The sequence below is a fragment of the Panthera tigris genome, chromosome A1 (genome assembly GCF_018350195.1).
Source record: "Panthera tigris isolate Pti1 chromosome A1, P.tigris_Pti1_mat1.1, whole genome shotgun sequence".
Taxonomy (NCBI): Eukaryota; Metazoa; Chordata; class Mammalia; order Carnivora; family Felidae; genus Panthera; species Panthera tigris.
Window position 1 is genome coordinate 233,356,658 of NC_056660.1, and position 16,771 is coordinate 233,373,428.

At 55.6% G+C, this 16,771-nt stretch overlaps 1 protein-coding gene across 1 annotated transcript; it reads left to right on the plus strand.

Annotated features, from left to right (window-relative positions):
• Positions 1-410: 410 nt before the first annotated feature.
• Positions 411-9,252, plus strand: LOC122230739. Its single transcript, XM_042957138.1, has 6 exons — positions 411-599; positions 1,384-1,488; positions 1,910-2,027; positions 5,611-5,714; positions 7,239-7,454; positions 8,357-9,252. Exons 1-5 carry the CDS (start codon positions 411-413, stop codon positions 7,398-7,400), a joined length of 678 nt encoding a protein of 225 aa, XP_042813072.1. The 3' UTR covers positions 7,401-7,454; positions 8,357-9,252.
• The last annotated feature ends 7,519 nt before the right edge of the window (positions 9,253-16,771 follow it).

Below are 16,771 nucleotides of genomic sequence, written 5' to 3' on the forward strand. Positions count from 1 at the left end.
CCCAGCATGGCGGCTGGGTAGGACTAAGTCCCAAGACACAGAATTGAGAAGCTTCTCTTCTCGGGCCCTCGGCTGGACAGAAGTGGCACCAGGGGTCGTGCTCGGCTCCAGGGTGTGAACACACAGAGGAGGACCCATTTGCACAGGGGCTTGAGTTGGGGAAGGGTTTCAGAGGGAGGTGGCAGACGGGGGGGACGGGGGGACGCCTTCCATCGGCTGAGTGCCCTGAATGCTGGCGCTGGGGTCGGGGAGCACGAGCGAAGCAGGAAATGGAGCTGGCTTCTGTCCCCCATCCTCTCCCTCCCCGCATCTGGGGACGGTGCCTCCCGGCCGGGCCAGCCGTGATGCAACAGAGCTGGTCCACGTGGCTGGCAGCTGGCAGCAGGGGCTGACCTTTGCAGAGAGGTCCCATGGCAGGGGGGGTGGGGGTGGGGCTGCCATGTCTCAGCCTGGGCGGGGGTCAGCTGCAGCCCCAACTCTCCCTCTCGAGGCTGGCTCACAGGTGCCTTCCTCCCAGCATCTGCACCCCACACGGGGAGTCTGGAGGCCCCCAGATCAACATTGAAAATGGTCGATTAGATCCGGGAGCCAAAGGGAAGGTAACAGACATTGGTGTTGGTGGCAGTGCAAGGACAGAAGGAGGGCGGGCTGCCAGGGCTCCCTTCCTCCCCAGGCTCAGGAGCTCAGGGGCTCAGGGGCTCACTGGCTGCCATGGCTCTTGGGGGCTCCAGGCAGGGGGAGGGGGAGAGACTGGGGGAGAGGGAAGCAGGGCGGAGAAGTACAGGGGCGGGGTGCTGGGCGGAGTGGAGAGCAGGGCGCCAGCGAGGAGGTGAGTGCAGGCGCCTGAGCTGGGGATTCAGACACCTGTGAGCACATCTGCCCGGGGGCTTCATCCAGACTGCAGTTCCCTCTGGGAAACCAATGCACCTGCTGCCCATCTGGGCAGGTTAGGGGGCAGCTCTCCGCAGGAGGCCCATCAGGCAAAGCCTCCGCCCCTCCGAGGCCTGGCCTGAGAGCTCACGGGTAGGATTTAGCCTGGGGCTGGATCCTCGGAGACTAAGCTCGCCCCACGAGGGGCCGAGGGACCGAGGGGCCGTAGCAGGTGGGAGGGGAGGGGCCTCAGCTCCGGGGTGGCAGCTGGGAGGAAGGAGGAGGGAGTGAACAAGACCCCTGGGTCCCGCCCTCCTCTGGGATGGGGTCCACAGCCCCTCTGTCCCTGGGATGTTATTCATCCCGTCCCCCCTACAAGCCTCCCCCCTACCAGAGTATGCCGCCTTGCTCCTGCTGTCCGAAATAGGCAAACAGCCTTCTTTCCCCACTTTGCAACCTGAGAACGTGGCCTGCACTCGCCGCCTGTCCTTCTCAGGCACGCCTTCTCCCCAGCTGCTGCAGGCTCCCCGGGGGCCCCCGTTTCCTTCCAAGAGACCTTCTCCACGTTTGGGTCAGCGTTCATTCCCCACTTTCTTCCCAACGGAAACCCAGATCCAGGTGAGGCAACGCTGTCTCTGGAAAAACACGAAGGATCCCAGAGCCGCTTGCCGCTGAGTCGGGAGGGACGCTCGCACCCCTGCCCAGCCCTGCGGAGAAGAGGCAGAGCCTGCTGGGTGCCACCACCACCGCCACCAGCTCCGAGCGCCGTGGGGTCATGGGGGCAGAACACTCAGCTGGCAGGGGCCCCTCCCTGCCTGCGGACAGCCCCGTCCATGAAGCGGGGCACCCATCTTGGGGGTGGGGGGTGATGGGGTCCCCGTAGCTGCTTGGTGGCATGTCGGGTGGACCAGCCGAGCCAAGGCACAATCCCCTGGGAACCCGGGCTTCCGGAGGCTTTGCTGGAGGGAAACCCTTGCAGGTGAGCTCCTGCGTCAGGTCTCTGCAGAGTCAAGGGCAGTGCCCGTGTCTTCTCTCCCAGGGACCCGGCACCCTCTGTCCACGTGAGCGCAGACCGGAGAGGTCAGACTCTAGACCCCGGACAGGTGTCGTGTTGGCCAGAGCCCCTGGGGCGGGAGGCAGGCTCCCCAAGGCTGAAGGTGAGAAACCATCATCCTGTGGCTTCGGGGGATTCAGACAGCTGGCGAGGCAAGCGTGGGGCCTTGTGCCCTCCCCGGTGCCCCTGGCTGCCCCTTTCTGCACTTGGCGGCATTGGCACTGTGGCCTCACGGGGACAGGCCTCTTCCATCTCAGGACAGCCCCAGTGGGAAGCCGGATGCAGCTTCCCTGGGGCCGGCAGGGCAGGGGAGGGGAGAGAGGGCTCTGGCCAGAAGCCCCCATCCCCCTTCTGGGGCTGACCCACAATGTCCCAAGAAGGCAAGGCACAGAGAGCTACGCGATGAGCCCGGTTGCAGGCTGGCTTCTCAACCTGCTAAGCTGGTGAGGGGCACTGTTACCCTGGGTGGCCGATCGGTGAGTCAGGGGAGTAAGTCACAGCCGGGACAGCTGTCCCTGCGGTCAGGGCTGCCTGCTGCGGCTCAGGGGGGCACGTGGGGGTCCCGCAGGCCCCAGGCAGCGTCCTCCCGGCTCCCTGTCCTCTCTCCTGCTCCCCCCCAGGATGAACAGCCGCTGGACGGGCTCTGGAAAGATCCACCGTGTTTTTGTTGGTTGGCAATCTGGTTTTCATTTCTCTTCTCTAATCTCCACACGAAAGAATTATTTTTGTCGGTTTTGTTTCCAGTTTTATTGAAATATAATTGGCATCTAACGTTGTATGAGACCAAGCTGTACAATATAATGATTTGCTGTTTGTGTGTATGGTCACATGATCTCCCCCAAAAGTTGAGTTCACATCTGTCAGCACGCACAGTTATGCAATTTTTTTTCACCGATTTACAAATAGCTAACTAGTCACCAGGCTGAACATTATATCCCCAGGACTTATTTATCTTATAACTGGAAGTTTGTGCTTTGACCCACCCCTCCTCCCTCCTTCCCCCACCCCCAACTCTGGCAACCACCAACCTGTTCCCTGGATCTATGAGCTCATTTTTTTTTGTTGTTTGTTTTGTTTTGTTAGATTCCACATATAAGTGAGATCACAGTATTTGTCTTTCTCTGTCTACTTATGTCACTTTGCATAATGCCCTCAGGGTCCATCCATGTTGTCACCAGTGGCAAGATTTCCTTCCTTCCTTCCTTCCTTCCTTCCTTCCTTCCTTTTCTCTTCTTTCCTTTCTTTCTTTCTTTCTTTCTTACATTTATTTATTTTTGAGAGAGAGACAGTGTGAGCGAGGGAGGAGCAGAGCAGAGAGAGAGGGAGACACAGAATGCGAAGCAGGCTCCAGGCTCTGAGCTGTCAGCACAGAGCCTGATGTGGGGCTCGAACTCATGAACTGTGAGATTATGACCTGAGTTGAAGTCAGATGCTTGATCTGAACTATCCAGGCCCCAGATTTCTTTCTTTCTTATGGCTGAATGGCTTTATCCATTCGTCCATCCATCCATCCATCTAGCCACCCATCTGTCCATACATCCACCTGTCCATCCATCCGTGGGACTTAGGTTGTTTTATGTCTTGGCTATTGTGAATAGCGCTGTGGCCATGGGGTCTCAGATATCTTTTCAAATTAGTGTTTCCTGTGCATAAGTACCCGGAAGTGGGAGGGAGGGCCAGATCAAGTGCTCTTTCTGTTTGTGATGTTTTCGGGACCCCCCACACCCCGCGCTGTTCCCCGGGGTGGCCGCACCAGTTTGCAAGCCCACCAACAGTTCAGGTCCCTTTCCTCCACATCCTTGCTTCCATCCTTTCCTGTGTCTGCTTCTTTCTTTGTTTCCATTCGTCACGCTGGGAATAGACAGGCAGCTGGCCTGCAGGCGAGGCCTCGAGTAGACGCCGTCTGCATGCCCCGCCTGAGATGCGATGCGTGAAGAGAAAACAAGGTGAGGACAAGGGTGCCTGCTTCTCTGGTTCCTGCAGTGTTGCTGTCCACAGCAAGGCGTCCCGGAGGTCGTGCTTACTGCCTGGTTCTTCCACTCCCATAGGGTCAAAGGGGGCGGTACAGAAATAACAAGGTAACAGCTGGAGAAAGCCACGTGTGGACCTACTGTGATAAGAAAGGAAAAAGTGTGACTGGGGAAATGTTGGGGAAAAATCCCCTGCCTGCTCCAAGTGTCTGGTTTTGAATACAACTTTTCTGGGCTTTCCTCTGCTGCTCTTCTGCAAAATGGATCATCAGAGGTGGCCGGCCATAGCCTTGACAGAGGCATTTTATCAGCCCTCAGCACATTTCAGACACTTGGCAGGTAGAAATGCTTCGCGGTAACTTTTTTTTTATTGCATTCACAGCACAAACGAGTCCCTGAAAGATCTGTTCTGTGACCTCCGCTGGTGGTGAGGGGGACGGGCTGGAAGACGGGATGGCTTGTTCCAGGTTGGGGAGCCAGCGGTGACCGCGGTGACAGTGACGAGGGCTTCGCTACCCTCAGGCGTCTAAATCTACCTGTCGCTTTCAAAACGCTTTCCTGCCCAAGCCTTGAGAACATCTCAGGCTAACGGGGAGCCGGTGAGATTCGTGCACTGGTTAAGGATGGATGGCTTCTCTCACCTGGCTCTCGAAATGCCGAAATTCTGTGGCTGAAGGCTCAGCCTCACCTCTGCCTTCCCGCAGACGCGTGATTGTGTGTATCCGGGCCATGGGCTGACGAGCTCCCCATTTCCCGCCCTGGCTCTTCTGCTTTCTCCTCTGTCTGTCACTGAACGCAGAGGGCTCGCAGCTTGGGGTGCCCCGGCCAGAAGATCAGCCCGCGTCTTCTTGCTTTGAGCGAATGGTTTTTATTACGTGCGACAACTGAGGAGCCAGCGAGGAGGTGGCTCCCAAAGCACTGCCTCCCCTTGGGGTTGGTGCCGGAAGCCTGTTCAGTACCCCTGGAAGCATGCATGTGCATTGGGGAATTACACATCTTTTTAAAACTTTGTTTCTTTACCTTCAAGTTAGTTTCAGGGGGAGATCCCAGTGAGTCATCTCCTACATACGGCACCCAGTGCTCATTCCAGCAAGTGCCCTCCTCAACGCCCAGCCCCCATCTAGCCCAGCCCCCTCACCCGCCTCCCCTCCAGGAACCCTCAGATCGTATTCTGTATTTAAGAGCCTCTTATGGTCTGCCTCCCTCTCTGTTTTTATCTTATTTTTCCTTCCCTTCCCCTACATTCACCTGCTGTGTTTCTTAAACTCTACGCATGAATGAAATTATATTTGTCTTTCTCTGCCTGATTTATTTCGCTTAGCCTAATACCCTCTATTCCATCCACGTCGTTGCAAATGGCAAGATTTCGTTCCTTTGGATCACCGAGTAGTGTTCCATTGTGTATATAAACCACATCTTCTTTATCCATTCCTCCATCGATGGACATTTGGGCTCTTTCCATCCTTTGGCTATTGTGGATAGTGCTGCTATAAACATGGGGGTGCGTGTGTCCCTTCGAAAGAGCACGCCTGTATCCCTTGGATAAGTGCCTAGTAGTGCCATTGCTGGGTCGTAGGGTAGTTCTATTTTTAACTTCCTGAGGAACCTCCATCCTGTTTTCCAGAGCGGCTGCCCCAGTTTGCATTCCCACCAACAGGAAAAACCATTCCCCTTTCTCCGTATCCTCACATCTTCTATTTGTGTCCTATTGCTTAGGCACCTGCGTTAAATGTCCGCATGTGGTGCCTGCGTCCTGTGTTCAAACACTGGCAGGAAACTGTGTCCACAGGAGGAGATCTTGGTATTATCATGAGCTAAAGGTAAGTTCAGGACAACTCGGGGGGCTTCTGCACAGGTGCCCAGCTCCAAACCTGCTCAGACTGGCTCACGAAAGGGGCCACCGGGGGAAACACCTAGCTGGGGAGGAGGGGTGTCTCCCGGGCTGGAACTAGTGTTCCTGCAAAACAGAATGCATTCCTTCCCTGCTTTGGGGCCCTCCCTCCCCCCTCCTCCCTCCCCCCTCCTCCCTCCCCCCTCCTCCCTCCCCCCTCCTCCCTCCCCCCTCCTCCCTCCCCCCTCCTCCCTCCCCCCTCCTCCCTCCGTGGGTAGCTTCCTACCTCTGATTTGAGCAACTCCCTGTTGTCACATTACCCCCCTGCGCCTTATTTACTTTGGAGCCCAGCAGGCTACAGGCCCAAAGGGAGCTGGAGGAGACTGGAGACAAGAGCAGGGCAGAGTCCTGTGACCCCAAGGCTGTGCCTACAGCCCGTGGGATCCCCTTACACCCTCGTCACCTCCCCTGTACAGTTTTTCACAGGATTCTGCCAATGCTTCCACTGAAATGACTTTTTTTCTTTAACTTTTTTTCAACGTTTATTTATTTTTGAGACAGAGAGAGACAGAGCATGAACGGGGGAGAGTCAGAGAGAGAGAGGGAGACACAGAATTGGAAACAGGCTCCAGGCTCCGAGCTGTCAGCACAGAGCCCGACGCGGGGCTCGAACTCACGGACCGCGAGATCGTGACCTGAGCGGAAGTCAGACGCTCCACCGACTGAGCCCCCCAGGCGCCCTGAAACCTCTATCTTTAAAAATTTTTTTTTAACGTTTTTTATTTATTTTTGAGACAGAGAAAGACAGAGCATGAACGGGGCAGGGGCAGAGAGAGAGGGAGACACAGAATCCGAAGCAGGCTCCAGGCTCTGAGCTGTCAGCACAGAGCCCGACGCGGGGCTCGAACTCACGGACCGCGAGATCATGACCTGAGCCGAAGTCGGACACTTAACCGACCGAGCCACCCAGGCGCCCCGTGACTTTTTTTTTTTTTTACAACAGCCTCTTTCAGATATAATTCACATACCAGACGTCCACCATTTAACGTGTAAAGCTCACTGGTTTTAGTGTATTCAGGTATGTGCCCCCACAATCAATTCTAGACGATTTCATCACCTCCCAGAGAAACCCTAAAGCCTTTAGCTCTCACCTTCCTCTGGCCGGAGCAACTGCTAATCCCTTTTGTCCCCGTGGATTCCCCTGTTCTGGACATTTCACATAAAGGGAATCACATAGTGTTTGTCTAAGCGCTTAGCGTAAACTTTTCAAGGTTCCCCCACGCAGTAGCAGGTATCGGACTTCATTCCTTCTTATGGACAGATGCTGTCTCATCGTGTGGAGAGACCCCATTCTGTGTGCGCGGGTTTTGGTGGGGACATAGTTTCTCAGTCCTCCGGGCACACACCCAGCTGTGGAGTTGCAGGGTCATAAAGCAACACCGGGTTTGACGGTCGCAAGAGCGACCAGTCGGTTTCCCAAAGTGGCTGTTCCATTTTCCGCCCCCACCAGCAGCGCGCGAGGGTTCCAGTTTCGGGAGGAAGTGACTTTTATCCGCATCCGGGACTCATTCCCAGTGCCCATGTCTGCGTCAAGGTCTTCCAGCCTCATATGCAGATGCTTGCTGGAGCCACCTTGCTGTCCTGGACTCCGCATGGTTCCCCCCCAGGGCCATGACACCCGCTGGCCCGCCGTCCTGCCGCCCCACATTCCATCATTGGACCCCACGGGGTAAGACGGTGACCTACCAATCGTAGCCTCCGTAATCTAGACCAGCTTGGCCAAGGTCCCTCCAAACCTTCCCTTCCCAGCCTGCCTCTTCCCCTGCATGAACCTTCACTTCGAGCCCCCTCCCCTTCACACCCACAGTGTCATACCTGTTGGGGGATCCCACCCCTGGGACTAGAAATTCCCAGCGTCTAGGAAGCTCCTTTGTTTCTTCTCCCGATCTCAACACCTGCCCCGCCCCAAAGTAATCATTCTCTTTGCCTCTAACGGTGTGAAGTATGCTGTCTTTACACTGTGTCTTCTGCTGTCCTCTGTCCTTGGCCACTAACCTGACTGATGGACATGTCACCCGCTTCTCTATCAAAGGCCAGTTCCCTCTCTGTTCCAGCTCACACCGCCCTCGTCCACGAGACTTCACGAAACTGCCCACCATGATCCTGCTCTCCCTCGAAATTTCTACCCCACCATTGCACCCTTAATTACGTGCCTCTAATACGCACAAAATCTTACGGTGCTAAAATAGTTTTTGGTCTCCTGCATACGATGGGGAGGGACCCCCTTGCAGGTAGAGACTGCATCTTACAGAAACCTTCTCCTGTCACGGTGGCAAAAAGCGAATGTAGTTAGTCTGCAATGAATATTTATTGAGTTGAACTTCACTGAGATGAACTAAATGTCCTACGTAAGAGCCCCAGGGAGAGGGCACCGGAAGCTAATAAAATGGCTGGTAACTGATTTGGAAGAAATTCTAGGATGGGAATGACTGCATATTTGTGTGGGAAGGGGCTCAGATCTGAGTTTAACCCTCTTGTGTTCCGGGTAGGCTGAGCCCCGGCTTGGCGTCGGGCTTAGCCCAGGTTGCACAGCTGGGAATCGCAGCTCACTCACTGCCTTCTCCCCGGCAGGCACTCTGGAAGCCGTGCTGACCCCCGGCCTGGGAGCCAGGACCCTCTCCACCCGTGTGTCCTGCTCACCTTCGTACCCACGGCCCCTCCAGCAGCGGCAGGGCCAAGTACACGTTTGTGGGCTACTGCGCAAGCTCAAGAAGTTAATCCAGGGGAAGGGCTTCAGCAGTATTGGCACCTGGTGTGCACCTGTTGAATGTGAGCTCGGACCGTGGGGAGCCCCTGGTCCCTTCCCTGCACTCTCTGCTTCCCTTCCTCTTCCTGCCAAGAAGCCAAACCCATGTGGTGGCGGGTACAGCGTTGCGGTTGGCTTTCTTCGCCGTCTACCTGATGCTCCGTGCTGCTGAGATCCACGAGGTTTTGGGGCACTCATCGCTCCGCTGTGGAGGGGGACTTCTTGTAGAGGCTCCATGGCCCGTGGGGACAAGATTTCAGTTGCCTTGGTGCCTCTTAGGGCATGGTCACACGCTGAGAGCAGAGGCCATGGGGGCTAATGAGGAAGGAAGCTGGTGGGCCACTGCCCAATGGGGTGGCTTTTATAAAGTCCCCTCGTCCCTGTGACAGCAGGATGTACAAATTGTGTGGAGGAGCACAGGGCCAGGAGTCAGGGCCAGAGACCCCAGTCCAGCTGCCCGCTGGCAAGTCCTTGCCCTGCCCGAGCCCTGCTTTCTCCATTTGCACAATGGCCTGTGTTGGAGGCACATGTTAGAGCCCCTTTGGGAGCCTTTCAAACATACCTCGCCCCGGAGAGCCTTGCCTGATGGGCCTGGACAATGTCTGGAAATAAAGGCTCCCCTGTGCAGCCAGAGTCAAGAACCACAGGCCAGACAAGTCCGAGGGCTTTTCTAAATCCACAGCTAGACACTGTTTTATCTGGAAAAATAAACAGGTTCCCCAAAGAGCTGATCTTGTCTGGCGAGGGAGAAACATCAACAAGCTTATTTATTCAACAAATATTTGTCAGCCGTGTCCTGTGTGCAGAGCCCTGGGCTGGGTGCTGGTGGTGGGAAGCCGGAGGTGACAGCTCATGTTTATCCAGGGCTTTCTGAGTGCTGAGGGTTCTGCTAAGCACATCAGGGTATCGGTTCATCTCTCCTCCACAGTGCTGGCAGAGGAGCACTGGTCCCTCCCCATCACCACCTCCCCGAGGGTACATGTCCCTGCCGGAGAGTGGGAATCACACAGAGTTATAGGCCAGTTCTGCGTGGGCATATGGGTGTAACCACCGCGTCAGCAGCCTCGGGCTACCTGAGCATCTATCTCCTCTTTCCCTGACAAACATTTACAGTTTAGTATAAAGAAAAATATGATTCCAGAAGAGTTACCCAAATCTGCAGGGTGTGGAGCTTTCATTTTCCTAGACCTGAACACTCCAATTTCCCTTATCATCCTGCAAGAAGGACAGTGTGATGGAGCTTAAGCAGTCTGGCAGAGAGCCATTGAACCCTCCCTTCTTCCACATTTTTGTTTTATTCAGGCCCTCAAAGAATGGGATGATGCCCATCCACTTTGGGAAGGGCAAATTCTACAGATTCAAGTACCTTTTTCTTCTGGAAAGGCAGCAATAGGCACATCTAGAAATAAGGCTCAAGCAGGTATCTGGGTATCCCATAATGTAGTCAAGTTGACCACAAAATTAACTATCACACCAACCATCCAATTATCCATCCATCCACCCATTTCTCCATCCATCCATCCACTCATCTCTTCATCCATCCATCCACCCGTCTCTTCATCCATCCATCCATCCATCCACCCACCCACCCATCTCTTCATCCATCCATCCATCCATCCACTCATCTCTTCATCCATCCATCCACCCATCTCTCATCCATCCATCCACCCGTCTCTTCATCCATCCATCCATCCATCCATCCACCTGTCTCTTCATCCACCCATCCACCCATCTCTTCATCCATCCACCCACCCACCCATCTCTTTATCCATCCATCCATCCATCCACCCACCTACCCATCTCTTCATCCACCCATCCACCCATCCATCCCATCCCATCCAACAACTTTGTACTGGACACCTGCTATGTGCCAGACATTATGCCAGGTACTTGGTAATAAACAGTGGACATGACAGACCAAGTCACAACCTTCATGACACTTAGAGAAAATGGTAGAAATGAACAGAGGTGAAGGATTATTATTCTTAGTCCTTCCTGTTCAAGTGGTGTGTAGAATGAAGCCCAGAAAAAGTGTGTGACCTTCAAGAAGTAGGAGATGATAAAGCTGGAGAGAATGTACATGTCTTGACTCCATGCCTGGTGCCCTCAGAAGTCAGTGTGAACTCACTCTGCAGGTCTTAACTCAACCAAATTTCTTCTGAAGCCATGAAACAAAGAAATCGCTGATGCTCCGTATTAGTCAGAGTTCTCCAGAGAAATAGATCCAATAGGGTGTGGATAGATAGATAGGTAGATGGATTTATCATAAGTAATTGACTCACATGATTACAGAGGCAGGCAAGCCCCAACATCTGCAGGGTGAGTCATCAAGCTGGAGACTCAGGAAGAACTAATGTTTCAGTTTGAGTGAAAGCCAGAGAAAGCTGATGTCCCAGTCCTAAGGCCCTCAAGCAGGAAAAATTCTCTCTTACTCAGGGGACGGTCGACCCTTGTGTTCTAGTCAGGCCTTCAACTGATTGAATGAGGCCCACCCACAATAGGCATGGTGATCTGCTTTACTCAGTGTACTGTCTCAAATGTCAGTCCCATACACAAGCCCTCATAGACACAGCCAGAGTAATGTCTGACCAGATGTTTGAGCACCCCATCGCCCAGCCAAGTTGACAGGTAAAATTAGCTATCATCTGCTCTGAGGAGCTGCATATCTGTCCCACAAGAGCAAGTCATAGGCCTAAGAGACATTGTCGAAGATGGGAAAGTATTGGGAGCAGAGCTCGAGAGAAGAAGGTAAGTGGGTGCACGAAAAGCTGAACACATCCTGCTTCCCTTTCTGGCGGATGCTGCTGCGAGAGTCTGGGGTGGGGAGGAACCTGGTTTTCTTTTACATACGGAAGGGAGAAAAGTTTCACATCTCCCTCAAGTGCCCACGGGCTATTTTGTGTTGTTCATAAGCGAATTTCTGTGAGGACCTCTGTATTTCTCTCCAGAGGAAGATAAATGATGCACATTACATAGGGGAGAAAACAGCTCACATTTGCAGATTTCTTTTATTTATAAAATGTTTATTTATTTTGAGAGAGAGAGAGAGAGAGAATGCATGTGAGAGCAGGGGAGGGGCAGAGAGAGAGAGGGAGAGAGAGAATTCCAAGCAGGCTCTGTGATGTCAGCACAAAGCCCGACGAGAGGCTCGATCCCACGAACGGCGACCTCATGACCTGAGCCGAAATCGAGAGCCAGATGCTTAACCGACTGAGCCACCCAGGCGCCCCCACATTCACAGGCTTCTAACAAGTATCTGTTCTTCCAAGAGATTTGACCTGTTAGCATTGTTTTTTTTTTTTTTTTAAAGAACAGGTGAAAACTTTGCCCCCTGGTGACCCCAGTGGTGATTGCATCATCATTAAGCCAGCCCTAAATAAGAAGGTTGAAGATCAGTGAGCAGAGCAGAATGCCCGTGCCGTAGGACTGCCTCTCGATGGTGCCACCAGAGGCTCCGTGACACCTGGGGCGCTTGGTTCTCATTTGCACCCCCAGACTGAGAGACGAAGCCGGACAGAGGCCCTGGGCAGCACGAGGACCGCGGGTCGGGTCTGCAGGCTTGGGCACAGAGCCTGCTTGAGCTTCTCTCTCTCCCTGCCCCTCCCCTGCTCACTCTCTCAAAATAAATGAACCTTAAAAAATAATAAAAATAATGTGTTTTATTTAGTCAGATGTATCTAAAATATAATTTCAACACATAATCAATATCAAATTATTAAAGAAATGTATCACGTTCCTCTTGGCTGTCCGTGCTCAGTCTTGACATGTGGTGGGTCTTATGGACTCTAACCACATCTCAGTTTGGAAAGGCCGCATGTGGCCGTGCAGCCACCATATTGGCCGGTGCAGCTTAGACCAAGGTTGCAGGTGTTAAGTGGGCCAGTGGTGGATGAGGTGGATGCAGGAGGTTGCCCAGGTCCTCAGAGCCCGAGGCGATCCCTCCCTGGGAGAGGCCCCCTGTCGTCCCTCCTCAGCCCTCCTGGTCTGGTGGCCCTTACCGCGCTGGGCACGGAAGCGTGGCTGAAAGGTCAACTTATACTTATTTTGCTACAATCAAATCGAAGTTGAAATAAAAGGGAGAAAAATCGGAAGTGAAAAGGCAAAGCAGACGAAGCCACCCGAATGGCACTTCCAAAGCAGGGTAGGAATGCTTTGTCTGGGTCCCTCGGGAGGTGGGGGAAGGCGTTGAGGACACACGGAATGGACTTCCCCTGGGCAGGGCTGGGACCAGGGCACCGGGGTAAGGACGTGGGGGCGCCACCCCGCTGGCCAGCGTGAGAGTCAGAGCATCTGGCTCAGGACAGGCCGTGGAGCGTGGGGCACTCAGGGAGCGGGCCTTGTCAGTGCACTCATAGTGTCCACAGGGTGCTGTGACCCGACGCAATGCCGGAGGGCCATTCTTTGCTGTGCTTTATTTCCCTTGGCACCAAACGTTCCCAGGGCTCACCCTGACCTCGTTGCCTCGGCCTCAGCCTGTGTGCCGACTGAGTGCTTTGCCCCCAAATTCCTACATTGAAGTCCTGACGCCAGTGGGCCTGTAATTGGATGTGGGGCCTGGTAGGAGGTAATAAGGCTAAAGTGGGCTCTGAGGCCGGGGCCCTAATCCCGGGCCCCTAATCCCGTGTCCTCGTAAGAAGAGGAAGAGTCGGCAGGGACGTGTGCAGGGGAAAGGCCAGGTGAGGACACAGGGAGAAGACGGTCACTTGCGGGCCAAAGAAAGAGGCTGGACCTTGATCCCGGTCGTCCGGCCTCCAGACAGTGAGAAAATGAAAGTGTCTGCTCTTTAAGCCGCCTGGTCTGTGGTCGTCTGTTGCGGCGGCCAGCGAAGAAGCCCCCGAAGACAGCCGTCCCAAGACAGCGTCTTCTGGCTGGAAGCTCGCTCCCAGCCCTGGGCCGGTCTGGGGTGAAGCACGCGCCGTGTCTAAGACCTCAGGCTCCCTCTGGGTTCAAGACAGTCACATGACGCTCTCGGCTGTGTTTCTGGGTCCCACTGGGACCATGCAGGTGTCTGTGCACCGCCCCCCCCCCATGCCCCATCTCCTGCGTCAGCTGTGTCCTGGGACTTAGCTCCTGCTCCAAACGCCCACCGGGGTCTGCTCACGTGCCACCTGGGCCTCCTGCCTGAGCACCAGGCCCATGGCGAGCCCCACCGTCTCTCGGAAGGAGGTGTCATCGTACTCGGCCATCACCTCTGTCCTCCCACGTCCCTACGCCCTGCTGTGCTGGTGAGCCCCGGCCCCACCAACAGCCTGCTTCCCTGCCCGTTGGTGACAGAGCCCTCACATCCTGCAATCCTGGGATCCCTCCCTGCGGTGGCCCTGGGGTTCCCGGCCTCCTCTGCTGGTGGCCCCGCCGCCATTCCCCAGCGTCCTCCTGTGGCCTTGTCCCCAGCCCCGTCCTGCAGGAGCCTGCCGTCTGTCCTCCTTGTCTACCCCGTGTGCCCCCACGTGCCTCTCACCATGTCCAGTAGACAGATTTCCTTGCTTCACCTCTAGTGCGGTGAGTCCCCGGGCGTCCTGGCTGTGTGCGACGAGGCTCATCAAGGGCTTGTGTCCAGACAAACGGACAGCTCTGCAGACGGGAACCACCGGGTGTTCTGGCTCCGGGCGTCCTGACTTCTCTGGACTTGGGGTCCAGCCTTATTCGTTTCTTCTGAGATTTTCCTCATTGTCTTATGAGCGCAAACATGCATTGAAAAACATGCAAACACGTATTACAAACATGGCTTTTTAGGTGTGTTGGAGCGGGACAGTTTTCAGGGTCTGACCTCTCCCAGACGGTGCAATCAGAGAAGCACGGGGTCTGGAATTACAATCAACTCGCTTCGTGTGGTCATGGCCACGCAGACGTGGTGACAGCCCCTCCTGGACACACGTGGACCCATCCGCACGACAGCTGTCTGCATCGGCCCACGGCAGCTAGGCTATCTTCCCGTTGGATGCGGTCTTTTTTCTCAGGGAGTCACAGAGGAGGCCTGTCACCCGGGTCCTTGTCCTCCTAACGCAGGAGCCCCACTGGCGTCTGCTGGGCCCTGCCGTCCGAGCTTGCTGTGCCCTGAGAATCTGTGCCCTGCCTTCCTTCTGCCCTTTGTGGAGCCAGCTCTCCGTCCAAACACCTGCAAACCCCTCTCATTCCACACGTAGTTTACGGCAGCCACGAGCTGACGCGTTTGGGGCGGCCACACTCAGGGCACGAGTCCCCACCCCCCCCCCCACTTCCGGAGGAAGAAACACGGTGAATGGCTAGGGAGCACTCGGGGACCCCGGAGGACGCTTCGGGCTGACATCCAACCAGTAATCGACCCTCGCGGGGGGTAGTCCGGCACTTAGGCTCCACGGGTGACAGTAGTATGCACTCTGCTGTCCCTAACCCTCCCCGCGGGACATCGTGAGAGACTCAGGAAGTATGCCGCGGGACGAGACATGCCATGCCGGCTCAGACTACCTCTAGACACATCGCCAGAGAGAGGCACGGAGGGCACGTTGTGCTGACGGGTGGCTGAATGACCGCGTGGGCCTTTGGTAAATCATTAGAAACGGTCACAGGCCAGCCTGGGGTCCAGAACTGTGCTCTGGGATTCCAGGGCGCCAGTTCCCCATGGAAAGTGAGTCAGTGTTTACTTACTTCTGATGTTCCCAGATATCCTCTCCCACGGCTCCTGATTCTGGAAATTTCCCAGCATGACTCTGAGCAGACACATAGGTTCTTTAGGAGAGCTTTACTCCATCACCGTCCTTGTGAAATGGGTCCCGTTGAGAGGTCTGCAGGACAGAGGGACACAGGTGTAGACGTCCACAGGTGTGGACATGGGTGTAGACGCCCAGGTGTGGGGGGCTGCACTGGGCAGGGGAGGCCCGTGGTGGGGTGCCTGAGCTCAGGGACTGTAGGGCCACCGTGCTGTCCCTGAGCAGGAAGGGACCCAGCCTCAGGCTCCTGACTCCGCTGCTCTGCTCTTGGACGTGCCAGAGGAGTTGGGGTCCCGTCTCCCGCCAACTTCCAGGGCTGGGTCTCAGGATCCTCTGCGTGGGGAGCACCGAGGTGACCAGAAAGCAGGGCTTGTGCTGACTCTGGCTCGCTCTGCTGGGCGCTGTGCTCCTAGCTTCCTCAGGGGTCACCTGCCGCCCTGAGTCACCCCAACCACCTGCTGGGGGCTCTTGTGTTGCCTCCCAGCCCCCGTCCCTGCACAGGGGGCGGGATTGCGGCCGGGCTCCAGGCCTGGAGGTGGAGACAAGGGGCCGCCGGCCTGGGGGCTCCCTCAGACTGAGCACTGGGGCCTTTCCCAGGGAGGGGAGCCCCCTCCTTCCTGCGGTGCTAGGGAGCCAGGGCTCCGCTGTCAGCCCGGCAGAGACCTGAGCAGGGGATGGGGGCAGAGCCAGGCCTCCTGTCCCACCGGGGCCCGTGCTGAGCCACTGTCAGGAGACCAACATGGTCACAGCGCCTCCTGAGAGCATCTGGTTTCTGCATATCATCCAGGATGCCCTGGGGGGGGGGGGGGCAGGTGAAGCAAACTGCCAGATAAAACACGGGCCACTCAGGTAAATTCAAACTTCACATTAAAAAAAGTTTTGGGGGCACCTGGCTGGTCATTAGAGCATGGGACTCTTGATGTCCGGGTTGTGAGTTCAAGCCCCACATTGGGCATGAAGCCTATTTAAACACAATTTTAATCAGTTCTCGGTATCAGTATTTCCTATGCAATACTGGGACATACTTACACTAAAAAATTATCCATTGCTATCTGAAATTAAACTTTAACTGGGCTTCCAGTGTTTTTATTTGCTGGATCTGCAACACTCCGGGGCTGGGAAACGTGTCCCTGTAGGAAGGGATGTGGTTCAATAATCCAGGGATCCTTTTCTCTTCCGACCTTCTGTAGGGCCAGCCCTCTCTGCGGCCCCATCAGAACCTGTGGGGATTCCCTTCCTCAGCCTCCGTTCATTCTCAGAACAGACACTGATTGAACACCTGCTGTGTGTTGGCAGGTGGGAACCCCCACAGTCCCTGCCAGGGTGGACATAGTAGCCCCCAGGTCAGGTCCGATGATGGGGGGCGGGGGGCAGGTGCCGGATAGGCTGGGGCAGGAGAGCCTGCGTGTGGGGACGACAAGGGAAAGAAGGGCAGGACCAGCCGAACACCTGGAAGGTGTTAGGGACGGAAGGAACAGCCTGTGTTAGGGACAGAAGGAAGCCCTCACTAGGGACAGAAGGAAGACTGTGCTAGGGACAGAAGGAAGTCCACAT